Below are 25,759 nucleotides of genomic sequence, written 5' to 3' on the forward strand. Positions count from 1 at the left end.
CCGATGACCCATTAAGATTCTGTCTTCAGCTCGTTCATCATACCCGTGTCCATTCTTCAGATAGTTTTTGCTGTACTTCAGCAGGTAAACTTTATTTAGACAACACTGTCAGGGCCATGAACAGCAGCCAGTGATGCAACACTGCCACCTTCAGGTCAAGCTGTGAGACGCCACCTGCACGTCCACAGATGTCAGTCACAGCAGGGAGCAGAGGTCGTGCTGCGACAGCGCCCCCTGCTGGCTCCCCTGCAGCACTCCTTCGCACAGCTTACATTTTACGACTCAACGTCCTCATTTATTGACTTTTGGTGGTCAGAGTGACTCATTCTTCCTCTTCTGCATCATAAAGTTGATTTGATTTTTATTGTTTGTGTTTATCAGCATGTAAACAAACAAACGTCTGTAACGAGCCAACATGTGCACACGAGCTCACTCCAGTGTGTGACGACCAGCTCTACACATCAAACACTTTGATAACATTGTTTTCATATTAACCTGCAGGTTTGCCTTACAGCACAGGGTCCATCCAGCTTTTCAAAATGATTTGGCAACATGCAAAAACAACTGGAAACAAAACAAACTTTAGAGATTTTATTTTGACACCAATACAAATGAAACTTTTTTTTTTTGCATTTTTTAAATGATCATTTTCCAACTCGACCTACGGCCAGATCGGACCCTGCACCTCTTTTGTTCTTAAATATAAATTGTATTTGCACTGAAACAAAACGCTGTTAGCTGGAGACTGAACAATAAAGCTTGATTTTAAAAAAACGAAACACATTCAGGCGTCACTTTGTTTGGATTTTATTTCTCTTTAACATAAAAACTCAGAGTCCACAGAAGGAACAAGTGTTTGACCCCGAGAGGCGAGGCTGCCAGGGGGCGCTGTGACGGCGAGGTCGCAGGGAACCGTCTGTGTTTGCATAGTTTGTAGTTTTCTTACAGCAGGTTTCTGATTTTTCAAACATTTCAAAGAAGAAGAAACAACTTTTGGTTGTGGTCATTATCAGAAAATAAAAACTAAAGCTGGAATGAAACAGACGTCCTGACTGAACGGCACTTTATCGGCGCAGCAGATTTCCCCTCAATTAACAAAAACAAACTTTTGTGAAACTTCAAATTTTTGAATAAATTTTGGGTTTTTTTTAAAGTGAAACAAACTTTCTGCAGCTAAAGATGAAATCTTCTAAATTAATCTACAGATTTCAAACAGTGAAAAATAAATATCGGCTCTTTGGTCGAGTTTTTCCTGACCTGAATGTTTTGGGTCTGGAGCTCCGGCGGCTGGACTGATGATAAGATGATGAAGTTTTCTCTGCTGTAAACGTCTGCATTCAACTGGATGTTTTTTAAAATTTCAGCGATGGCTGTAAACGAGTTATTGCTCTTAATAAAGTGACTGTGGGCAGAAGAACATTAAAGCGACAGTCCTGAGGCACGTGCGCACGGCGTCACAGTAGAAGAAGAAAAGCACGACACGGTCAGAAGTATGTGGACACCCACAACGAACTGATCTGGGATCAGTGTTTGCAGCAGCAGACGTTCCCTCCACGATACGAACCGGGCCCGTTAACGGAGCCTGAAGGAGGCGACCTACAGACCACTGTCACTCGTCCAAAGAGAGTTCAGCCTCGTTTCAAGTTTTTAACCTTTCGAAAGATAGAAAAAGATTCATTTAATCCTGAAGTTATAATCTCTCACAGGTCTGATCTGTGTGTGATCTCTGTGACAGCACTGATCCAGCGTTCCCACAGAGCGCCGGCACTTTCCCCACAGTTACAGAAATGAGAAAAAGGAAATCATCTCAAGTGTGCCAACAGAAATGTCCCGCTGCACGTCTTCAGGTTTATTCAGTGATTGCACCTTTTTCTAATCATGCGTGTTAAACCGACACTTCAGCTCAGTTTGTTCATGATTCAACCCGAAAATATTAATAAAACAATAAAAATGAAAAAACAAATATTGTTTTTTCCTGAAGCTCGTTTTATGACTCGTCTACTCGAGGCTTTCGGGACCGCGACACTCCAGAGAAAGGAATCGTTTCATCTGAAAGGCTCCGCCCACATCATCTGTGGGGTGTCCACATACTTTTGGCCAGTGAGCTCAGATAATTTGTCATTTCTGTGCAGGAAGCAGCGATTCAGGTGAGCGACCGTGGCGTTAAAGCTGCCGACCGCAAGTTTCTTTGGTTTTTTAAAGTTTAAATTCAAAGAAGGACACAGACACGAGGAGGAGGAGGAGGAGGAGGAGCGACTGCACCAAGATGAAGAATCCCAGAGAAATTCAAACACACGTGGAAACTAAACTCAGGTAGGACAGACAGACGGACGGACAGGTGGATGGAGGCGGGTCTATGTGATGATGAGGCCGGCCTCGCTGTAAACCTTGAACACCTTCTCGATGGCGTTGACGTACGCCGCCGTCCGCAGGTCCAAACCCAGGTCGTACTTGTTGGCGGTTCTCATGATTTGCTGCATCGGAGAAGAGACAGGAAGTGACTCAAACACGTTTGTTTCATGAAATCAAATATTACAGACTTTTATCAGCGAGCACGCGATGCATTGATTTATCATCCATGTGTTCATCAGGGTGAGGGGTAGATTTATTCTAATAACCCTGACACTGCGTTTAAACTGTGCTGTCTCGTGTCATAAACGATCCGTCAGGAGTTCCTGGCGATGTGCTCACTTCCTTTTCCCCCCTCGGTGGGAGGAAGCGTGTAGCCGCTAACGCTGTCACGTTCAGATTTCTTCAGAAGGAAGCACGGGAGGAATATCTGTCGTTCCAAAGATTTCATTTGCTTTGACAGTTGAAATGACAAAAGTTACAGCTTCTGTTTAACTTTTGTGTCACCATAGAAACGAACCAACAAAATCAGGTCAGGGTCACGCCCTTCGGGGAGGTGTGGTCTCTGAGGGCGCCAACTATAATAAATAAAAATACACGTACATCTGCATTTATTCTGACGTACTCTTCATAACAGTCGGGTTATGATCCAGGTGTTTGCAGATGTGAGATGTGAAAGTTTAATGTAACCTTTGGGTCGTCTGATCACCCGCGTTAAACCAAAACTGGGATCAACGGATGAAGTCGCTCATCATCATCATCGTGTATATTCATCTCAGTTCCACATCGACTGTGACAATAACGATTCTCTGTCATCATCTGCGTTATCGCTTATTTTGAGTCATAAACTGGTCGCGGTGACGTTGTATGACTTTCCCTTCGTGCGGCGCTGCAGGTTTGGCGTGCTTACCCGGGCAGAGCGCTCCATGGTGTAGGCCAGACCCGAGTGAACGATGTCCTTCTCAGACGCTCCCTGAAACCACAGAGTGGAGCTTACACACCTGAGGAAGAGGAGGAGACAGTACTCGAGTACTACGAGTATGTGTGTACTCACGGCGATCCGAGCCTGGAACTCAGAGGTGGGGACGACGGGGACGGAGCCGCCGTGTTTGCCGAACTTCCTCTCCAGACTCTCCTGGACCGACACTGCAGGGAGACGAGAGCGTTACTGACAACAAAGATCAGAGCGTTGGTGGGAGGCTTCCTGAGTGGATGCTCAGACTCACTCAGCAGGTGATAGTTGGAGTCTCGCTCGTATTTGAAGGTGAGTCGCCCGTAACTGACGTGGTTCAGGTTCTTCAACCACTCGAAGTAGGAAACCGTCACACCGCCAGCGTTCAGGTACATGTCCTGACCCACGAGAGGAGAAGAGAGAGGGGATAACACAGACGTCTCGTTTACTTCAGTCTGAGACTAATTAACCTTTGACAAAGGTCACGAGCGTTTGCGTCCACTGACCGGGATCACCAGGATGTTTCTCTCCAGGAAGATCTGGTCAGCTTCAGGTGTAGTCGGCCCGTTGGCTCCCTCTGCGATGATCTGAAGGTACCACAGACTCCAGGTCAGTTTACTGATGGAAACCCACAAACGGTTTCCCAGGACGGACATTTTTAGCGCTATTTATTTAGATTACTTGAATTTATCTGAAATGTTTACGGCTTCCAGCCTCTGGACCGGCACGGTTCCTCATGTGTGCATGAGACACAGCGGTATACAGGGGTGCATGTGGAGTTCCTCCATCATTGGCCCACTGGATTTTAATATAACGTTCATCTCCAGCTTTAAGGATGTTTCCCAGCAGCTGTTCCCAAACAGTCAGAAAATCCAACAACGACTATTTTTAAATCAAAAGTCTTGTTTCCTCAACTTCTGTTTGTTTCTCTTTATAATTTTCTGCTCTTTGTACTTTTTAAAGGTTTTTATTTACTTTTATTTGTAGGTTTTATTTATGTAAAGCACTTTTTTCTCTTCACATCTGAGAACATTCACTCCTTTAAATTCATACATACGCAGTATATTTATAATCTACTAAACCTTGTTTTCTGTATAAGTTTGTGGGTTTCTTCCTTCTATGAATTCTGCTTCTTGCATGAAGGATTTTGTTTTCCTGCCAGTGCCGTTATTCCCGAGAGTCGGAATAATTTGTGACTAAAGACTGAATTAAATATTGCGTGCATGAGTTATCGTCGCACGTATACGTGATGAGCTGATCTGGTAACCGTGGCACCTTGGCCTTGATCTTGTGGGCGTTGCTTTTGGTCAGCTGTTTCTCACTGGCGGCGGGGATCAGGATGTCGCAGTCGGCTTCGAGGATGCTTCCTTCGTATGGCGTCGAGTCCGGGAAACCCACGATGGTCCCGTTGGCCTGGAAACGACAAACCGTTCAAACTGATGAAAACAGCAGCTGCTTCACACGAATCATAAAACAAACCAGCTGGACTGTTAGTACACTGCAGTGACACAGTACTGCCAGCAGGTGGCACACTGCTCCTGTTTCTGTGTACCCACCAGTTTGTAGTCCTCCAGCTCTTTGGGGTTGATGCCTTTGGGGTTCCAGATGCTTCCGTCCAATTCTCCGACTCCGACGCACCTCGCTCCAAAGCGGTGAAGGTAGCGCATGCTGTGAAGCCCCACGTTACCGAAGCCCTGCAGGCAGAGCAGAGGGCGCATTAACCCATGTGTCTGCTTCACTGTCAGAAATCACACAGCGTTCTCCTGAATAGGAAACTGCACACTTTTATGTAGAGTTATTAGAAGCCGGGTCAGCCATTTGGTGGACAGACACAGCACTGGTTTTAGACTGGGCACCAGCACGGTATGGGTAGAAAAAAATAAGTAACTCAGATTCTGTGACAGTCTAAAGTGGCTGCATTACTGTGGCGAGGATCCAGACACTCATCCATCTCTATCCAAGTCATTCAGGCCCTTTGAGAGAAAATGTTCCAGTGTGTTCAACCAAAGTCAGTGCCAGAAGATAAAAACAGGAAACGCGCTCACAAAACTTCAGGGAAAAGCTGATAGCTTCAGTTTGCCCTCTGACCTCACTTGGTCCTGAGGCGGTGACGTAGAGGAGCACCACCTTCAGGGGTAAACCTGGAGGTGCGTCTGTAATCTCGACTGAAGTCCTCGGCGGTTGTTCTGTGACTTTAGTGGTTGAGTTTTCGCAGCAGCAGATGTTGTGGGCACGACGTCGCTGTATCTGCTCAGGTCTGTTTTCAGTCAGCGTCGTCTCCTCGTGGTCCTTCTGCGTCTTAGTCGCTGGATGATTTGCCTTTTGAAAAAACCCAAACATCATCAGCACAGAGGACGGGCGGAGCCTCCTCCCTGCTCTCCAGCAACACTTGTGCTGAACGTCATGAAGGGCATCCTGAGGTCTCTTTGTTGCGGTCGCCTGTTGATTAAATGAAAACATGCAGCTGGACATGAGTCACCTGAGGAGGGAAGGATGGAAGAAGTGACGAGGAGGAAGAAAAGTTTTTCTCATTTGTTCTTCATAAATGGATCCAGACCGAGCCGTCTGCTCTCACACTGTAAATAAAAGATGGACCTGTTACTCCTCCTCGATGTCCCCGTCTGAGGTGCAGTTGCTGCAGTGTGATGTAAATTATCCACAGCCGAGTCAGTGTGGTCAGAGCAGGCAGCTACATGCACATCTGCACGTTGCCTCATGCTCGCCGTCTGATGATGAGAGTTACATCACTCGGACCCGAACGGATGAGGAAACGTCACTTAGGCTTAATCTGCTCATCATTTATAACATGAGCAACCCTTCTTCACATCGGCCCACTCCCGCTGACGTCCCTCAGCTCTTCTGTGAGAACTTTACACGGAGGTTTCGGGCTCGTGGTCATCGTGCTGCGTTCACTGTTCATCCTGCTTTTAAACGAAGTGTGAGAAACTCGTCAGAACGTTGCAGACGTTCTGTTGTGACGATGGCGGAGCATACCTGGATGACGAAGGTCTTGTCCTGGAACCCGGGGTACATCCCGAGCTGGCTCATGTATGACGCCTCGTTGATGAAGTTCTCGATGCCGTGGAAGACTCCCCGGCCGGTGGCGGAGATGCGGCCGTGAATTCCTCCCTGACTGATGGGCTTCCCGGTGACGCAGGCGTGGGCGTTGATGTCCTGAACATGGACGACACGCCGAGGTCAAAGACAAAAACAACAGCCTAATTCTGAAATAACACATGAAATGCTCTCGTGACCGTTTTTACAAATACATGTAGGAGTGGGTCGTATAAACGGTATACGGTAGAAACGATATAAATCTGGCCACCGGTAGAGATTTTGACTATACCGCTCTACCACGATAGTGCATGTTGATGGTGTCATCAAGCTGCGCCTGTTTCTGCTTGAAAGCATGGCAGCGGCTGCAGCAATAACATCTGCAAATTATGGCGGCGACAGTAAAAGCAAAGAGACGAAGCACTTTTGAAATATGGGGAAAGCCAAAAACTGCGCTTCCTTCACTTCCCTATCATTGATTCACTAATGCTGAATTCTCTCGCAGCTGCTCTGTTCCCATGCAGCAGTATATGAATGACTAACCTCGTACTGTGGATGGATTATCTCAGTTGTTCTCCTGACTGAAGTTTGGTCCGTTTACAGCATCCTGCCATGCGATTGCATTTGTCTCTAACCATCAGGAACCGTCACGTTAACTTTTATCGAATGGAAAAAAAGTTAGCTTCATCCTCCAGCTTCTCTGTGTTTATGCTAACATAGCTGTGTCGCTAGCGGTCACGTAGCACATCATTATATACCAGCTAGCCCAACTTCAGTAACCCTGCAAACGTCACTGCTGTTTAGTTTCCTGTCTTCATTTATGTTGGAAGTGATAGCAGAGCTGTACGTTTGAATTTTTCAGAAATCTCTCAGTCAGAACATGCTATATCATGCTTAGGTAACTAGCGAGCTAACTCCCTGCTAACTTCTAACTCCGTTAAATGTAATAACTTTTGTTTTCATGGATGCCTGGAAGTTAAACTTTATAGTTACACCTGGTAAAGCAGCAACGCTGATCGTTTTATTAAAGATGAAAGAATTTAGACAGTTTTTAACTCTCAGTGTTCGTTTGACTTTGGGACCTGAATCTGACAGAGTTTAGGACCCAGATTACTCCGCGAGGCTCCTGACTACGGCAGCCGGCTTCGTAGCTTATCAAAGTCGGACTAAAACATTTTTGACAGTTTGCTGAGCGCCGTGTAGCACAGAAAATCTGTTCGAGGTCAGTAAGCACAACCAGAATTCATACATGAGGCACACTGTCGACTTTTGAGAAAATTAAAGGATTTTAAGTCCTTATAGTGTGGGAAATACGTTATAAAGAAGAACAGACTATATCGTGATATATATCGTTACCGCACATGATTCAAATTATACCGCGATATGGATTTTAGGCCATATCGCCCAGCCCTAATGTGTAATCATACGCATTTGGACGTCACGTCTTTTTTGCTGGGTCAGTACTCACATTGTGTCCCATGACGGTGGCGAAGGTGTCGGCGATCCAGGACATCTCGCGCTCCCCGGTGCTCATATCCGGAGCAGGAACGTCGATGCCGGGCCCTGCAAGAGCGCATCGGTTCAGGGAGGACGCGAAGTGAAAATTAGCCCACGTCAGCTGACTCTGTCTGAACTTCCTGTCAGTAAGATTTAAGCCACTTGCAAGCCACTCTGCAGCCCACCTCCTGCTCTAAGAGCCGCACCACCTTCAGTGGAGCTGACAGGTGTGACATCGCTGTGTGACATCACTCACCGATGAAGCCCTTCTTGGCGAGCTCGATGGTAAACCTTCGGGTTATCTTCTCCAGCTCGTTGTCCTGAAAACACAATTAAAAAAAATACACATATTTTTATTTTGATGCATTTCACCTTTCAGCGGTGCTGGCTGGAGTACACACCCCAGTCTGACCCCCATTAAACACAGCAGGCACTTTTATAGGACAGCACGAGTGCACGCCCACATTTGTCTGGTCTGTGTCTGACGAGGGAAACCAAAGAGCAGCAACTGGGAACATGAAGGAAAGTCCCCACTACCACAAGCTACGTGTTGCAGTGTGATCAAAGGGAAATGCTTGGCGTGATTCTTGTGATCCTCCACTTTATTTTTCCATTGCGGCATTTTGTAGGCGGTCCCTGAGCGCTGTGGTCACGACGGGTTTGAGTGAAAATGAGCTCTCTGCGTTAATGACCCGAGGAAGCTTCTGCTGATGTTCTGATATGGTTCCTCACGGGTTTGTCATAATTGGTCGTCACCGCGAGTGGCAGTTTTAAACCAGACACAGGATCCGTGTCTCCAGGGGGGGTTAACCAGCAACCTTCAGGCGAACAACAGCATAAACCACGACATTAAGAGGCCCTCAGGCATCTCTGGAGTTTATTTCTTATGTAACCATGAAAGTGAAGCGATGCAAACATCCGTATGTTACAGTAAATATGGCGTCCTGTAACTGCGCTTTCATTTTTATTTAAACGATCATTCTGTCTTTACACAAAGGAGAAAACACGATAATCAAGCAAAACGAACTCGTGTGATTTTTCTTGTGGTATAAATCAAACGCAATCAAAGTCTGACCTAGCGCTCGGCAGGACAAGAACAGCTCTACTTTTAACATTTCATCATGTCTGTCCGTCCATTTCCTGTATTTCTCTCATATCAAGAGGTCAGAGGTCAGCAGTCCTCCCAGTTATGCTCGTGTCAGCTGATCGAAGTTTTCCAGCGGAGAAAGCAGCAAAGAGCGAAGGTCGAGCAAACATTTAGAGAGGGAGGGGGTGGCAGAGGGCCCTGACATCAATGTGGGGAGAAAGTCACGAGTCATCACGTTTCAGAGTGAATCCTGGCGTCTCTCTGCCAGCTGATGGCTCAGCGTTTCCGCTCAGGTCGGAACGTTTACTGTAAAACAGCAGGCAGCTGCTCCGGGTTCTCCATCTACAGCCGTGGAACCATTACAAACAACAAGCTGATGAGCGGGGCCGACTGCAGCATCGTGGGAAAGAACACTTGCACACTCGCGCTTCGTTCACTTACCCACAAGGCATTAGGTTTCCATGGCAACACAATCGCCCCAATAATCCTATTTCCAGTTTAGTTCGAGGCCGAGCGCTGATCAAGAAATAAAACCACAAGGATCACCGAGGAGGGCCGGCCGGCGTGGAAGCGTCGCACTTACCGAGTACTTCTTCGGGTTGATCTTCACGCCGGCTTTGGCTCCACCAAAAGGCACATCTGGAAACAAAGTCACTTTAGTTCACAAGACAACAAGCAGCAGATTCACTCAAACACAGCAGAGGGCGACGGGGTGCTGGGTTCAGTGTGTCCTCACCTACGACGGCACATTTGTAGGTCATCAGCGAGGCCAGAGCTTTCACCTCGTCCACAGACACCTCTGTGCTGTAACGGATACCTGCAACAGACACACGCCGTTATTTCACAGACTTTCAATGGTTAAAGTTCACCATCTGTGCCAGCCCACCTGCACTACCTGCTTTGGCCACCAGGAGGCCTCTGCCCATATTTGGGTAACGTTCCGTCCATAATGGAAGTGTGTTTGAGCTTTAAGGTGGACGTGCAGCTATGTGAACATTTATAAAGGTGGCCTGAGCCGCTGAGGCGAGCGCTCAGAAAGTGGAGGGAGGTCAGCGTGGAAGTGGGCCAGCAGCTCTCACGCATCACTGCAAACACAGGCTGCAGGGACAAAATGGCTGCGCTCGGAGGCGAGTGGGAAGGAAAACAAAAACACATGGAGGCAGGTTGAAATGTGAAAGCAGCGGCGGGAGGAAGTGACAACATGATGGATGAGGAGACAAAAGCAGAGAAGGAAGACGGAGAAATGCAGAAGTGAGAAGGACGGCGTGGAGGAGGAAGCAGAGAAACTCGGTGTGACTCAGGGCGGGTGTGGCCACCTCGCCTCAGACACACGCTGCTTTATAGGAAAACCACCACACCCTCCACCTGCTCCACCACGTCTCTTTATTCGCACACAACACTGGATGTGATGAGTAAAAGCTGTAAGCTGGACTCGCTGAAGGACCTGCAGACACACAGCTGACGACACAGCAGCAGACAAGAGTCACGGGAAAGACCGCTGTGACCAAACCATCAGCACACCACAACTCCCAGTCTACTGAGTAAAACACGTCTGTGGCTCGTACAGCGCCTCTTCTTACCGTCAGCAAAGCTCTTTGGGACAAACAAATGCCAATAAATAGAAATAAAACCAACCCTCTGTCATCCCAGCAATCAACTCCAACTGCAGACTGTATATCAAAGATGGACAATGCCATCATAAAGGCCACTGTGGAGTGGAGTCACCAGCGAATGACGGGTGAACAGGAATAAAAAGCCTTTTGTGGCCTCTTAATGGAGCCCTGTATTCCCCCTCAATCACTGATGAGCAGGAGTCAATTACATATAAGATTAATAACCCAAAGCTCATATACAATGGGGCGATCGTGGCTCAAGAGTTGGCAGCTCGTCTTGTAATCGGAAGGTTGCCGGTTCGAGCCCCGGCTCGGACAGTCTTGCTCGTTGTGTCCTTGGGCAAGACACTTCACCTAACGCCTACTGGTGATGGTCAGAGGGGCCGATGGTGCGATATGGCAGCCTCGCTTCTGTCAGTCTGCCCCAGGGCAGCTGTGGCTACAACTGTAGCTGCCTCCACCAGTGTGTGGATGTGAGAGTGACTGAATAGAGGCATTGTGAAGCACTTTGAGGGTCTCGAAAAGCTCTATATAAATGCAATCCATCATTATTATTATTACAAATATCATTAATGCAATAATACTAATGACATCAGGTTAAACAGTCTGTGAGGAGCGTTTGCAGCATCTTGTTGAATCGAGAAGACTTGAATATTAGCAAGATGTGCATAATAAAGTGTCCGGAGACTGTATGTTCATCACGTCCATCATGTGAGTGAATTTGAAACATTATAAGTTTAACTGATTAAATTGTGTGCCGAAGCAGCAGACGTGAATAAATCCTGAGTAATTAATCTGACCGGCTCTGTGATTTCAGAGCGAAGCAGCATCATGTGATCGTTCAGGTTCCTGCGAGTCTTCGGGGAGCTGCAGGAACTCTGAGGACAGTTAAAGGTGGAGGGGTCCATGACGACAGCTGAGGCGGGTGTGAAAAAGCTCTGAGCTGATTGGACAGCTCAGGTCTCTGTTTGTTTGGTGGTTCAGGTCACATGAACGCATTAAACAGGCTCTCTGTGTTCTCATAAACCGTCTAACTACAATCTACCTGAGGGGAACATTTCCTAATAATCGCTTCCCTCCTTTCTATGAACTTCTGTCCAAGCTCCGCCCCCCTGGAGGCCGCTGACGGCTTGCGGTCGTTTACTCAGCTGGATTTTTTCCAGGAAACCTTCACTGGGCGGCTCGAGGCTCAAACTGGCACCAATTTGTCAGCAGAAACATGAGCCGAGTAAACCTGTAATAGCAGGAAAAGCTCAGGTCTGTGTGTGACCGGAGCCAGCAGGCACGGCCTCACAGTGGAAACCCCAGTAAAACCAGCGTTTCCACTGTGAGGCTGGGGTGTGAGCTCAGAGCAGGACAGTTTCTGTCCAGCACACAGGAGGAAACTGGTCATCAGAGACAGTGTGTGGGTGGATTAAGGTGCAGCTCAGGCAATAACCTGACACCCCGTCAGCGTCATGAGCTGACATGTTAAAGAGTGAGTGCGGCTCAGGCTGAGTTGTGTCACAGCAAGTCTGCGTTCAAAGTCACTCAAAGCAGCTTCGAATCCTCTGCTGCACCATCGTATCTGTTCAAGTCTCCAAACGTGGTCTTTCGTGCTCCGAATAAACCGAGCATTTCGTTCACGACACCTCCACCTGTCGGACCACTGTGACCCCCGTCTCCACATGTACTGCAGAGTCTGAACCTCGGACCAAACAGAGTGATGGCACAGAGCTCAGAACAAAAACACGGCGCCCTGAGCTCGAACCGGACTGACAACATTCCTGCCTCAGGCGGAAACGTCAGCACCAGGAGACAACGCTCCTTTCAGCATGTACATACACGTCACACACACAGATCCTGTCCAGCAGCTTTTGCAGTCAGAACTGTGATCTGCAGCAGGCAGTGGACCCGCTACAGGCCAGAACAGAAGCCTCCAGCAGGGTGCGGGGCCACATCCCACAGGGGTCATGGCTCAGCAAGCCCCAGACACGCACACACATGCAGCATTCACGCCTCACTCTCGCCCACCCCAGCTCTTATACTACAGCTCTTTTACAGTGCAATATTTGCATTATTGTTCATTGCCGTTTGCTTGACGTCGTTATTGGTTTAACCGAGCTATCTTTGAACCTTTACCTCAACCGTCTGATGTTATTAAAGCTGTGTTTCAGGTTCACACAGGAAATCCCTGCTTTGGGGATGAATGCACATTAATTAGTGAGAGGAGAGTAAAATCCTAAAGTGGCTGTCTCACTGGACGAAAGCTTCCTCGGGCTGGTGTGAATAACATTTCCTGCACATCTGATTTTAGTTTCTTTGCGCATGCACAATGTGGTTTTAGTTGGTTAAAAGACGGGAGTCTAGTTTTAAATCACAGTAAAAGCACAAAAATCTAGTCTGTCTGAATCAGGCTGCTTTCAAACCCTTTACACTCATTTTTCATGTGGGTTCAAATCGTGTCACGCCGGCTCTGCGCGAACGTCGCTTCACGTTGTTCAGTGAAACTTTTTTCAGCGGTGCTAACAGGCGCCGGGCGCGGGAGACTCACCTCCCTTGCAGGGCGTCCGGTGCTGGCTGTGCTGAGCCCGGTAGCCCTCGATCACCTCCCACTCCCCGCTGTCTCTCTTGATGGGGAAGCTGACGCTCAGGACGTGGTTGCACGGCTTGATGATCCGCAGGATCCCGCGGACCCGGCTCCTCTTCTGCTCGGCAGTCTCTCGAGTCTTCAGGTCTTCCACCAGCTTGTCCTCCACGATAGCGGCGCCCTTATCGAAGAAGCCCTCTACCATAGTGAAGAAGTTCGGGTCGTCGGCCGGATCTACGGCCTGGCTGTAGCCGCGGTGCCGCAGCAGGGACGCGGACGCCGGCAGAACAGAGTCAGCAGCGGCGGCGGGGTACCCCGAGGCCAGGACGCCGCCCGCTCCCCGGGTGAGTAGCTCTCCGAAGTACCGGTACATTTTCACGGTTTGTAGAAGTTCGCTGTCCCAGGGAGGTGAGACGAGACCGCGGGGAAGACGAGGAAATGGAGCCGCGTAAACACAGAGCTGTACCGCAGCAGCGGCTCCTCCTTCCCGCCGCCCCTTCCTGTCAAGCTACACCGCCGCGTGCGGCGCCGGGCAAGACGTGCGGCTCAATTTCATACACAAAAACCCGCACGAGACTGTAACGGCAGCACCGGGGAGGCACGTAGCTTAGCTTATCGTTAGCTTTTGGCAACACCCGGAAAAGTCGTTAAAACTGAACAACTTATTAAATAAAGTGCAGAGAAGCACACGGAGAGGACCAAATACCGCTCTAAAACGGAAGCATCCACCCAAAAATGGACATTTTGATGGTATTTAACACGTTTAGAGTTAATGTGTGGCGGTTTAAGCTAGCATCGCCACAGTTTTGCATATCCGGTCGTCTGGACTCAACTTTCCAAATAAAAGCCCAACGTTCACTGCAGATTTTCAGCCATTTTCTCCTGATACAGTGGTCCCTCGTTTATCGCGGGTGTTACGTTCCAAAAATAACCCGCGAAGTAGCCAACTTTATTTTTTAAAATTATTATAGGTGTTTTAAGGCTGTAAAACCCCTCACTACAAGCTTTGTACACTTTTCTCAGATACACGTGAACTTTTTCACACTTTGTCCTCTTGTTTAAGCGTAATTTATGACAGTATGTCTGCACTGAAGCACCGCAGCAATTTCCTAATGTTGTAAACCCGCTCAACATTTGGCAATAAAACCCTTTCTGATTCTGATTCTGACTTTACACTTGAAGGAAACGGTTTCCAAGGCCTAATCCGTGGATCGACTTCCTTCGAGGCGTGGACGTCTATCAGCAGAGAATGTCCCTTAGTCTGTAACACAGTCAAATATATTCTCAAGTAATATTCAAGCATGCCATTCAGCGTGTTAGTACGAGCTCGGGAGCAGCTTGGGAGAACAAGAAAACAGAGACTGCTTTAGATTGTCTTCCCAAAGTGACTCAACTTTATTCACAAGTATAACAGTTTATATAGAGGGTAAAATTCATGAGACAGCAGATTATTAGTTTAAACCAGTACAGACCAAGATAAGGCAGCGTCTTCCTGCCCTTGGGTGAAGAAGCATCCTTTGTGTAGTGTATCAGTTCAGCTACAATTGTGATTATCTCAGCGACATATTTTCAAGGCACAAAACAAAGAGTTCTTTCATTAGTGAAATCTGAAACAAACCATTTGGCCTTCAACAGGCGTCTCCTAAAAGATTAAGAAACTAATGTAGCTGAGGGAGTGATCTCTGTGGTATTTCAACCTTGTACCAGCCTGTGATTCTCACACATCAATTCTTGGGTCAAAGAGAAAAATAACTAAAACAAAGGGGCCTTATTGAATGACAGAGTTTTCCTGCATAATGTCACTATAAAACAATATCCAGTAAATGCTCCCATGGTACTAAAATACCTAACAACACTGTTCTTACTTCTTTAGTGATGCGCTGATGTCAGCATGTCACAGACTTATTCATACAGCTGGCCAATCAGGAAACAGTGGGGTGTAGGGAGGCGGACCTGAAGTAGACGGGCGCTAACACATTTAGAAAGGGCTGAATATCACAAAGACTGTACATAAAAGACGGACTCCTATTTTTAAAGCATTTTACACTCCATTTGTGTCCTGTTGTTGATGTTTTTATTTGTTCTTTTGCTACCATGATATTGTCCATAGCAACACTAACTTCATAGCTGATGTTGTGCTCAGGGGAAGTTTTTTTTTTTTTAAATACTCATTGTTTGTTAAATAAAGTTTATATACAACATACGAATGGATGAAGTATACAAAACAACAGAACATGAACACACAAAGCCAGGGGTAAAAGAAAAAAGTAACAATTATAAGAATACATGCAAAAATTCACATGCATATCACCATGAAACCCAAGACTGTGTAAACACAACATTTACACGATAAGTAAATATTGTCAGTGCAGATTCCTCAGTTTACAAAAACATTGTCTGAAGATGATTTTACAGTGTTAGGGACAAACCCCAGCACTCAGATGCTATCAGCCAATCAGATACTGGCTCATCATATATTTGTTCCCTCATTTTTCTACTGCTGGTTAGGATGTAATGTATGGCGTTATTTTAGTGCCTCTATTCTGAGCACACACTTCTGAGCACTAGTGCAAACATGTGATGTCTTGATACATCGAGCAGATATTTGAAGTTTGCACAGCACCATTCTCACCTGAAAATATCTTAAAAGTTTGGGTCTCGCAACTGTCTCGTTTTGGTTTTGGACGAATTGCATTCTGGGATATTTGCCTGGGTTTGGCTACAGTAGCTAGCGAGCTGATTGGAGACCAAAACAGCCAATCAGAATTTTTGCATCCAAGTCTGTGTGTCTCGTGTGAGAATGCGAAATGCAACGAACACGATGATGCTTAGACTATGTTGCCCCCTGCTGGACATCAGAGAGAATGCAGGTTTAAACCACTCAGAAGGTCAGAGAGGGAGCACGCTCAGCTTTGCTTTCACTCGCTGAAAGAGCAGGCTTACAGTACCTGAGTGACCTGGAGGGAGGATGGGGAGAACCTCTATGGAGAGATCGAGGTCCGGAGCGAGAAATGGTGGAAGCTTCAGTCAAAGGTGGACATGGAAGACGCTTTGATGGAAATGCTGTTTGAAGAGTTTGCTCCATGACTCATCCATGATTTCTAAAGAAAACGCTGCAGCTGGAGGTCAGACAGAGGAGCGTTAAGAATGACGTCCCAACGTTTTAAAGGTTAGAAGTGGAACCTCACAGGACAAAGTGTCTCAGGCGCTTTACAGTGGGCTGAGCAATGAGGTCAAACAGCTGGAGGAGTTGGACGTTCAAATCCAGGAGCAGCACAGATCTCTGAGCGCAGGAGGAAGGAGAAACATGAGCGAAAAGATGATCGACGAGATCTCCAAGAAGCTCAGTGTCCAGCTGCAGGGTGAAACCCCAGAAGAAGAAACGCTGGAGGACCAAAACGAAGTGCAGGAACATCAGTCACTGAAGGACGAAGAGAACACCGATACCTGCTCCCAGGAAGTCTGGAAATACCGTGTGATGAAGAGGAGATTGTACGAGCTCCGAGTGATGCGATCCTACGGGAGGAGCGTGAGTCTGCAGGTAAACCAGACACAGGAAGAGACGCCAGCAGGCCGCTGCCAGGAAAATGCTGTCGGCCATGTTTGGCTTCAACTGCTAACTGAGCAAATAAAAAAGAACGTCATTAAAAATGGCTTTATTATGAAAGTGCATTTCCTGTCTGTGTTTTCTCCAGTTCCAGGCCAGAGTGAAATTCTAGGATTTGAATTGGATGTTGCTGATTGGCAGGTATCTGCAGTCTGAGCACTTCACCGTTTTCTGTTGTGTGAATCAGAAAATGAACGTGAAGTCGTTACGGTTACTCGGTGTGGAGGAGTGGCTGAGGCGTCAGGTGCTGCAGGTGCTGAGGTGTGCTCACCTTTGACCCCGATGCTAAAACAGAAGCTGTCGGCCTGGATTCAAAGTGATTTTAGTGCTTTTGAAGGCTGCGGGTCTAAAACTGTCTGCGCCTCTGTAAACCCTCACCGATGGGCGACCCTCCCCCGGCGTCTCGCGCTCTGATTGGTGGAGCTGCTGGAGGGCTGTTTACGGCCCTGTTATCGTTCCCAGCTGTGAAACACATCATCAGTCTTCACTTCTGCGTTTCTGCTCGGTCATTGTTGTGTAACTTGTTATTGAGTTTGGCTGAGAGATGTTTCAGTTCTAACGAAGCTTCGGATTCTCTGACGTCTGAAAAGCGCAGACGTCCTGGCTTCCTGTCAGAGTCCAGACTTTCTGCAGGTCTCAGAAGATAAAAATCTTTGGTCTCACAGTCTGAGACTCACAGATGGGTCATTTAATCAATATTTTGTTGGTAAAACTTATTTATTATTATTTACTTTTTTGTGCTGGGCTTCTGTCTGCATTAAGCTGATTTAGCTCCAGAATAAAGTGCATCATTTTACGTTTTCTTTAGATTAAGAGAATTAAACATTTTTATCATTAAATATCTTCTTTTAGCCCAAATAAATACTGACTTCATGAGAGAGGAACACTGGTGACAGCTAGTTTTCAGAATTGTAAGTATTTAAAGGACTTTTTAAGGAAAAACAGTTAATCCCATTAGTTTGCAGGAACACTGGACCAGGTGACCACAGGACTGTTGTTCATGCTGACGCACGTTTCCTTTTTTCAGCCCTGTTTTGAAGGAAATGCACCAAATTTTCTGACCATCCAAGTATAAGGCAAGGCAAGTTTATTTGTATAGCACAATTCAACAACAAGGTGATTCAAAGTGCTTTACAGAGACATTAGAAACAAGAACAAATAAAAAGCATGATTTAAAATTGATTAAAACAAGCAAATAAACGAACTAACTAATTAACAAACAAACAAACAAACAACAGTATATAAAATCAAAACAGATAAAATCAGAACAGTAGATAAAATCAGTAGTTAAAATGTAAGTTTTGAAATTTAAGCTTAAAAGTGTGGATTTGGTGCTTTATTCAAATGCAGCTGAGAACAGGTGAGTCTTCAACCTGGATTTAAATAAACTGAGTGTTTCAGCTGATCTGAGGCTTTCTGGGAGTTTGTTCCAGATATAAGGAGCATAAAAGCTGAATGCAGCTTCTCCGTGTCTGGTTCTGACTCTGGGAACTGATAAAAGACCGGATCCAGATGACCTGAGGGATCTGGATGGTTCATACTGGGTCAGGAGGTCACTGATGTATTTTGGTCCTAAACCATTCAGAGCTTTAACTGAATGCTTTTTATTTTTCACAGTCATTTTACGAGTGGAGCTCTTATTTTGAAAGGCTCTGTGCAGCAGCAGCTGATGATTAATCAGTCACTTGTGAAAAAGCATCCATGCATGGATTTAGAGTGAAGTGGTTAAACTTCCGTACGTGTCCGCCTCTCCAGCAGGGAGCATGTGTGACCAGAGAAAGATCCACGTCTTCCTCGGGGCTCCTCCGCCCGCCTGCAGCCCAGCCTCAGAGCCCGGCGCCGGGTTAGAGGAAGACGATCGTGCTCCTGCTCGCTGGAGACACCTGGAGCTCACCTGGAGGGACGGGCAGCTCAGACCTGCAGGTGAGACGTTCAGGGACCAAACAGGGGGGAGGAGCACTCACTGCTGCTTTGGTCTTTTTATTAACTGAATTACTGAGCTGTAAATGTGCAGGCAGCCACAGGCCATGGCTGTCTGGAAAACGAGTCTCTGTGAGGACGTCTTTGTGTCTCTTTATGGGCTGCAGGTAACTTCAGTTTTAAAACTCACCTGTTAGATTTAGTGATCAGGATCCCTCAGGAGGCAGAATCGTGAACGCTTCTCTGAACGTCAGACTAAGAAAAATAATCCAGGACATTTGTAAATTTTTCAGGTGATCCTGGAAATGAGACAGGAGAGGCGAGTACACACCACGATCCGACAATCGCTGAAGGCGATTGGACAGAAAACAGAGTCGGACAGGAAGGAGAGACAGGGAGTCTGAAGGAGGATCTGCGGCCTGAGAAGAAGTTTCAGGAGTCAGACGCTGGACGGGACGATCAGCCATCAGCTTCGGTTCACAAGTACCTGGACCGCTGTTTCCCTGCCGCTCAACCAGATCATCGAAAACCTGAACAACCGCCAGCTGCCGCACCTCTTTCCTCCCAGACTCATTACCTCACCACCTGGACTCTGAGCCAGGCGTTAATCCTGAGACGCAGTGTCCAATCAGCATCCAGCCTAGAGAAAACCCCGCCCAAACACACCCAAACGCCTCCCTCCGTCTCGTCCAGCACCCCAGAGCTCTTCAGCCCAGCGATGCCATCACCTGCAGCCTCTGCCGAGCTCTTCAGTCACCCCTGTCTGACCCCGAGAGTGGAGGAAGGCGGTGTTGTCCTTGAGGCCACCACCGATGGGGTCCTCTGTTCTCAAGAGTCCACAACTAACGCCGAGTCCCCAGCCGTGTCCCCCAGCAGCAAAAAAGCCAGAATCTCCCCACAGTCACCTGACAGAGGTGCCAACACCAGACTCCACAGTCCCACCACACTCCTGGCCCGATGTGACAGACCAGGGGTGCGGTACTCAGTTCTGGTGGCGGTGGTTCACCCCTGTCACCTGAAGGAAGTCAAGGTGAGTCCAGGTGTGTTTCCAGGTAACACCAGTTTGTACCACAGCGTGCTACAGTGGGATAACGCCTTTCTAACCATGTTTGGTTAGAAAGAAATGAAATAATAAACACCTGGATAAAGAAATAAATTCTAATCATGAGCATGAGATGTTTTACTTCCTCTGATATGAGCTGTGAGAAAGGGAAAATATTTAACCTTAGTGACCAGTTTAGGACAACCTCTGGAAAGCAGTGATGCTCTGGACTGGCCAGTAACTGGTGACAGCAGTATTTAACAAAAGTGTGGGGGCAGAAAAGGCCCTAAACAAGCCCCATCAGGGTAGGGACCAGAAACATGAAGGAGGATGTCATATAAAGAAAAGAAAGCAAGATCGAGCCCTGCAGAGCCGGGCGGTGACTGTTGGGCTCATCAGTGACGACTGCTGAAAGACGGCCTGGTCGAGCGTAAAGGGCAGTGTCATCAGCATACAGGTGAACAGACGTGAGCTCGAGCCCTGAGCTACACCTTTACTGATAGAGGGGGGCTGAGCTTAGACTAAACTGGAGCTCTAATCACACTCTATCCATCTACTGGTGAAATATTTCAAAAGCTGAATTCACGAATGTTTGTTTAATGTCTACAGGTGAAGTCGGGGCCGTCGGCGGGCGCCTCTGTGCCTTTAGCGTCTATTGTAGTGACAGACCAATCTGGCGTTGAGATGAAGGTGGTGCTATGGCGGCGGGCTGCGTTCTGGGCGTTGACTGTCGGTCCTGGAGACGTTCTGCTCATCACAGGTACACAAACACAGCTGACTGGTTTAGTTTGAACACGATGCTCTGTGTCAGGGATGGATGAAGAAAAGACGTCAAAACAGACCTGGAGGCAGAAAGAGAAACTCTCTCAGTTACTGTTCGCAGCGTCGTATCAGGAGGGATCCATGTTTCTCTGGATCACTGAAGAAAACAGGTCTTCCTCCCACCTCGGCTTCATTTTTGAGGCTTGGCAGCTTTGTCCATCTTTAATTTACAGTCTGCAACTTTTCTTCATAAATGGGCGGGGCTGTCACCTTCAGATGGTCGCCGCCCTGCCATGAGGTGAGTTGTGTCCACGTGCGTAAGCTCTCTGTGTGTTTTGTCAGCGCTGCAGGTGAACGAGGACAGGTGGAGAGGGGAGACTGTGCTGCAGTCAACCTTCAGCAGCAAACTGCTCAACGTGGGACAGATCACTTCCTCCTCTTCACCACCAGGTAAGCCGAGCCTTCGTCCAATCACGTGCCTCCAAAGCTGACCTGCTTCAGTTACCTCTCTCTCTCTCTGTAGTTTCCCAGCAGGTTAATGCTCGCTCTCTCAGGTGTCTGTGCAGCTTTCTCCGAGAGCGGCGCCCCCTCTTGGTGTCTCTGCCACGTCGCCCCCCTCAAGACCTGAACCGCCTCCCCTACGCCACGCTGAGGTCACTGAGGGCAAACGCACTGGTTCACGCCCTGCTGCGAGTCACGCATACACACATCAGCCCAGGTGAGTCCTACCTTTACCTGTGCTGCTCTAATTGAAGGTCTGAGTGTTTCAGCATTTGAAATGCTGTCAGCAGTCGAGTCGAGTCAGTGATGTAGATTATTTAAGTCGGCTGAACTGTTCGCTGCACGCTTCCTTCCCTGTTTTTCAGAGTGGCGTGCTGAGGCGGAGTCTCGCAGCAGGTCGGCGGTTCAGCTGAATGCTGTCCTGACTGTGGAGCAGCCAGAGGACCAGCAGGGGGCGGTGTTACTGTGGGGAGCAGCTGTGGACTGGCTGCCTCGCTTCAGCAGAGACAAAGGTACGCTCTGGAACAAAGGCTGTACGTCAAAGATGGACACAGCTGTCGCCAGACCCCACTGTGGGGTGAAATCTCACTTTCACTCTAGTGTCTGTGGGACGGTACGAGTACTGCAGTACTTCTACTGTAGGGATGAGCCTTTGGACACTTTCACATGCAGCACAGCTGGTGAGAGGAAGTTCAAATGGATTCCTTAGAAATGGACACAAGGAGAAAAGCTGTGTTGATACAATGCTTAGGAGGATGTCTGACGTCCTGGTACCACCAAACTAAGAAACTGTCACTTTAGATTCTAGCTTTACTTTAAGAGTTTGTTGCTGTGAATCACACCGACAGTAAATCCTGCCTCCTCAGGGGCTGTTTGGGACTTCCGTGTCCTCCTGGTAAGGGAGGGTCTGACCTCTGACCTTCCAGAACTGCACTCCACCCCCTGGAGCACCGTTCAGGCCGTGGACCCGACTGACCGCCGAGTGCAGGACTTCCACCGGACACGACGGTGCCAGAAAGGAAACAGCAGCACTCCGGAGCTGGACTTGGACACGCTGCTGTCCCAGAAGTACAGCGGTGAGTGAAACTACGAAAACTCGCCTGAAATGTCCACAGCAGCTTTATCGCCACGTTTAAGGAGCAGCGGAGCTCCTCAGGGTTCCATTCATGGTCCTGTTCGTTTTTATTTTTACATTTTTAAAAGGTTCTCTTCTCCGCTCCATCAGGTGATGTGGAGCTCAGAGTCCAGGTCATCACGTTCTGCTTTCAGGATGCACCGGCTTCCCAGAATGCACCTCAGCCCGTCCTGGACTGCTCCACGTCACTGGAAGGCATCATGGTGGCGCTGAGCGGTGACATCACTTACACCGGCTGCGGGCGCTGCTCTGCAGAGCTCGACACAGACGCCAACGACATCTACAGGCCGTGTTACCCCTGCCTGCCCCACACCGCTGTACGCCGCTACTACAGGTACTGATGACATCATCGGATGATTAACGGTTTTCTTTCTTTTAGTTTTAAATATAAAAAATAACAAGTTTCAGAGCCTCACAGATAAAAACACCAGCATGTGTTGGTGTGTTTTTCAGACCAGGTGTGCTGACAGTGAGTGGGCGGGGCTCCATCCAGGTGTGTGTTCAGGTACCTCCTGATCCTCTGCAGAAGATCCTCAAGGCTCCGCCTGATAAACTCCATCGTAGCTCAGGTGAGACTGTCGTTCAAAGAGTGACGCTTTATTCCAAGCAGGCATGTGGCCGCACAGGCGTGACCCACAAGCTGCCGCCACAGCTGGGTCGGTGTCCAGCCACAGCTGGGTCGGTGTCCAGCCACAGAGCCCGACCTCCTCATCGGTTTCTCTGGTCTGCTGCTGTCTGCAGCTCCGATGCAGAGTGATGGAACATCTCCGACTGGCCGAAGGAGCTCAGCTTGCTCAGGAATCTGCTCTGTGCTGCTTTTCCAGCTCAGCCGGAGCTCAGTGTGGATGGCGAGGTTATCACACTCCTCCACCACATCCACCTCACATCCTCCAATTTCACCATCTCTCTGGTCAAAGCAGATGAAGCACAAAAACATCCACTAGTAATCAGCCCTCCTTCTCCTGCCCATCACTAGCACACCCAGAGTGTGTCTGCTGGTGTGTCTCACTGATGTCGCCTTCCTCACTGTTGACCACTTCCTCTGACAGGTGAACTGAGGCCTGTGCTAATACAGTACATGTAAATCTCACTGAGCAGTTGTCTCACCTGGCTCAGCCCTGCAAAGGTGATGTCAGTCCAACCGTCTGAGGGCAGGAGGAGCTGCAGTTACAGAAACTGTCCAGCAGAGGGAGTCGCTGCTTTGCAAACCTGCTGCACAGGAAACCTGCTGGAAAATAATGAATATGCAGGACAGTCTGAGGATGCTGATTCAGCTGAACATCCTGGCTTCTTAGAAGTCATTTAATCATTGTAATGACATAGTGTTGGTGAAAAATATGGATTTACTGTCACCTGCATTCCTGAAACAAGTGCACAGATGTAAATGTGTGAAACAGCCTGAAGTTCGCAGAACGTGTTTGCAGATCTTAATGAGTGGCTGTGCTTCCATGAATGAATCCAACACGGACTGACTGCTGGTTCCTGTCAGCGAGACGATTATAAAAGGAAAACAAACGGTCAGTCGTGGAACATGCCAAAGCTTCGGGAGTTCCAAGTCTCTAAAACGGGAAATGCACAAGAAGACCAATCCAAACCAGCGGGATAGAAACGGAGCTCGCAGTGGGTATAGAGGAGCCATGGAGGACCATGGGTGGATGCATGGATGAATCGGGGTCTGGCAAACCGATTGTTAAAGCTCTTCCTCAGAGTCTGGCGCTCAGATCGAACATTTCAAGTGGAAAGGGAATAAAATGGTGACGAGGCTCCATCCTCCATCTTTTCCATGGTGGAACCAACTTCATCGTTATAAAAGCTCAGAGAGCTGCACCGGGATGCTTTCTTTGGTGATTACATCATCGTTAGTCATGCAAATTCTGTTTTTGAGGTGTGTTTGATGAAGCCAGGCTGTTAAAATAGTTTGGTAATAATAATAATACATTTTATTTATGGCCTCCTTGAAGACCCTCAAGGTCACCTTACAATAATATATTAGCAGTAAAATAAAATATAGCAACATAAAATGTAAACATAAACAGTGTTGTTGGTTTGGTTCAAAGAAAGAAAGCTGAGTGAGCATCCTTCCTGTAACTGTGCTGTCACGTGTCCACGTCCCGCGGCCGGCTGAACGCGCACACAGACTCACTGAGGCCCTAAAGGCAGCGCGAGGTAGAAAATGTCTGTAACCCAAAATGTAGTTTATATCGCCTGTTTCCTCTTTCTGCACTTGTTGTGCAGTTTGCTCGTGTCTGTGGTAACTGCACTTTTTGGGTTACAGTACACTGAGTAGCAGAATGATCAGTCAGAGGGAGGAGTCACAGGAGGGAGGAGTCAGAGGGAGGAGTCAGAGGGAGGAGTCAGAGGGAGGAGTCAGAGGAGGACTCATACAGAAGAGTCACAAGGAGGAATCAGAGGGAGTCAGAAGAGGAGTTACACAAGGAGTCAGAGGGAGGAGTCAGAGGGGAGGAGTTACACAAGGAGTTCTTGGTTTCAGATCCTTCCTGGTGTGATTCTCGGCGCCTCTGCTCATCTTGTCTGCATCTGTTTTGTTCCTCAGCTCCGGGGTCGGAGGTGAAACACATCCAGGTGGCAGCAGAGAGGATCCACACCCTCCTCTCCCTCCCGAGGAAGACCTTCATCGCCACCATCAGAAGCAACTTCCTGTGCGATGAGAACAGCATCCCCATCAGTCAGGACTTCACACTGCTGGACCTTCAGTTCCTCCCTGAACCCCGCTGACCTCACAGTGACTGCAGACCTGATGGCAGCTTTGGGATCTGTGGGTCCTGAGGACACGTGTGACATAAGTAAAGAACAGGGCGGGGCTTATCAGAGGTCATAGGTCAATAAAAACTCATTTTCAATGCTTCAGTGATGTTTTCATGTTTCACATTTATACCTACAAATGATAAGTACCCTATATTCTGGAGTACCCTCTAGCAGATCATTACATGAAGGAACCTTTTAAATGCCAGCGCGTCCATGCTCACAGGTGTACACACGGGTGCTCACACACAAACTGCACCCTTTTTGGCTCCTACCTCAAAGCACACTGTGCGCTGTCGATCCTACGTGCTGCACAATAATGTTTAATACTTTGTATTTACTGTTAGCAGCAGGGTTAGCTCCCTAACCCAGCTGAGGTGTAACGAGTTACATTTACTTGAGTAAGTTTTTGAAAAAAATGTACTTTTAAAGGACCCTTTTTGCACAATACTTTTTACTTTTACTTGAGTACATTTGTGAAGAAGAAACGGTACTTTTACTCCACTACATTTGCAAAATTCGACTTGTTACTTTAAAAAAAAAAAAATTAGTCTAACACATTAGATAACATGCTGCCAGTGGAGTTTCCGGTAACTTCTTTTAGCCTCTGATCTCATACAATTGAGATTAGAGGCTACATCGCAGCTCCAGTCACGGCTTCCATCACTGCCTTTGTCTTTTCCCAGAGTAACAGCCAAACCGTGCAAGGAGGATCTATTGGCGAGCACTGCTTGTGAAGGACTTCTCAGTCGTGCAGGACTCCTGTTCACTGCTAAACAGTCACAGCTTCACAGAAAGAACCTTGAGAGCAAACTGCTGCTGAAGCTGAACCATCACCTCACCGAGTGAAGAAAGGGCACATTTTTGCTGAATATGCAGAAATAGATGCACAACTTATGGTAAACTGA

At 47.8% G+C, this 25,759-nt stretch overlaps 2 protein-coding genes across 2 annotated transcripts; one reads left to right on the forward strand and one right to left on the reverse strand.

Annotated features, from left to right (window-relative positions):
- Nucleotides 1-791: 791 nt before the first annotated feature.
- On the reverse strand, nt 792-13,935 carry LOC101475256 (glutamate dehydrogenase, mitochondrial). Its single transcript, XM_014413778.4, has 13 exons — nt 13,086-13,935; nt 9,676-9,756; nt 9,523-9,578; nt 8,109-8,172; nt 7,824-7,918; nt 6,296-6,475; nt 4,858-4,995; nt 4,577-4,714; nt 3,808-3,888; nt 3,576-3,699; nt 3,404-3,495; nt 3,260-3,322; nt 792-2,474 (listed from the first exon to the last, which is right to left on the reverse strand). Exons 1-13 carry the CDS (start codon nt 13,492-13,494, stop codon nt 2,355-2,357), a joined length of 1,641 nt encoding a protein of 546 aa, XP_014269264.3. The 5' UTR covers nt 13,495-13,935; the 3' UTR covers nt 792-2,354.
- A 2,505-nt stretch (nt 13,936-16,440) lies between these two features.
- Nucleotides 16,441-24,956, forward strand: shld2 (shieldin complex subunit 2). The gene is made up of 13 exons (XM_076891970.1): nt 16,441-16,662; nt 16,916-16,989; nt 17,307-17,467; nt 18,484-18,651; nt 18,942-19,678; nt 20,300-20,450; nt 20,795-20,902; nt 20,976-21,170; nt 21,319-21,465; nt 21,820-22,029; nt 22,179-22,422; nt 22,542-22,657; nt 24,643-24,956. Exons 1-13 carry the CDS (start codon nt 16,441-16,443, stop codon nt 24,822-24,824), a joined length of 2,715 nt encoding a protein of 904 aa, XP_076748085.1. The 3' UTR covers nt 24,825-24,956.
- The last annotated feature ends 803 nt before the right edge of the window (nt 24,957-25,759 follow it).

This window comes from Maylandia zebra, linkage group LG13, assembly GCF_041146795.1.
Source record: "Maylandia zebra isolate NMK-2024a linkage group LG13, Mzebra_GT3a, whole genome shotgun sequence".
In the NCBI taxonomy this organism is placed as follows: domain Eukaryota; kingdom Metazoa; phylum Chordata; class Actinopteri; order Cichliformes; family Cichlidae; genus Maylandia; species Maylandia zebra.

What these genes read in the sequence shown, in the direction of transcription:
- LOC101475256 (XM_014413778.4), bottom strand. Translation starts at nt 13,494, where the DNA reads ATGTACCGGTACTTCGGAGAGCTACTCACCCGGGGAGCGGGCGGCGTC. An exon ending in CTCCAACTATCACCTGCTGA is followed by an intron (nt 3,496 to 3,575) that starts GTGAGTCTGAGC and finishes GTCTCCCTGCAG; the next exon opens with TGTCGGTCCAGGAGAGTCTG. An exon ending in AGTTCCAGGCTCGGATCGCC is followed by an intron (nt 3,323 to 3,403) that starts GTGAGTACACAC and finishes CTGTGGTTTCAG; the next exon opens with GGAGCGTCTGAGAAGGACAT.
- shld2 (XM_076891970.1), top strand. Translation starts at nt 16,441, where the DNA reads ATGATCGACGAGATCTCCAAGAAGCTCAGTGTCCAGCTGCAGGGTGAA. An exon ending in CGGGCAGCTCAGACCTGCAG is followed by an intron (nt 18,652 to 18,941) that starts GTGAGACGTTCA and finishes TAAATTTTTCAG; the next exon opens with GTGATCCTGGAAATGAGACA. An exon ending in AGACGTTCTGCTCATCACAG is followed by an intron (nt 20,451 to 20,794) that starts GTACACAAACAC and finishes GTGTTTTGTCAG; the next exon opens with CGCTGCAGGTGAACGAGGAC.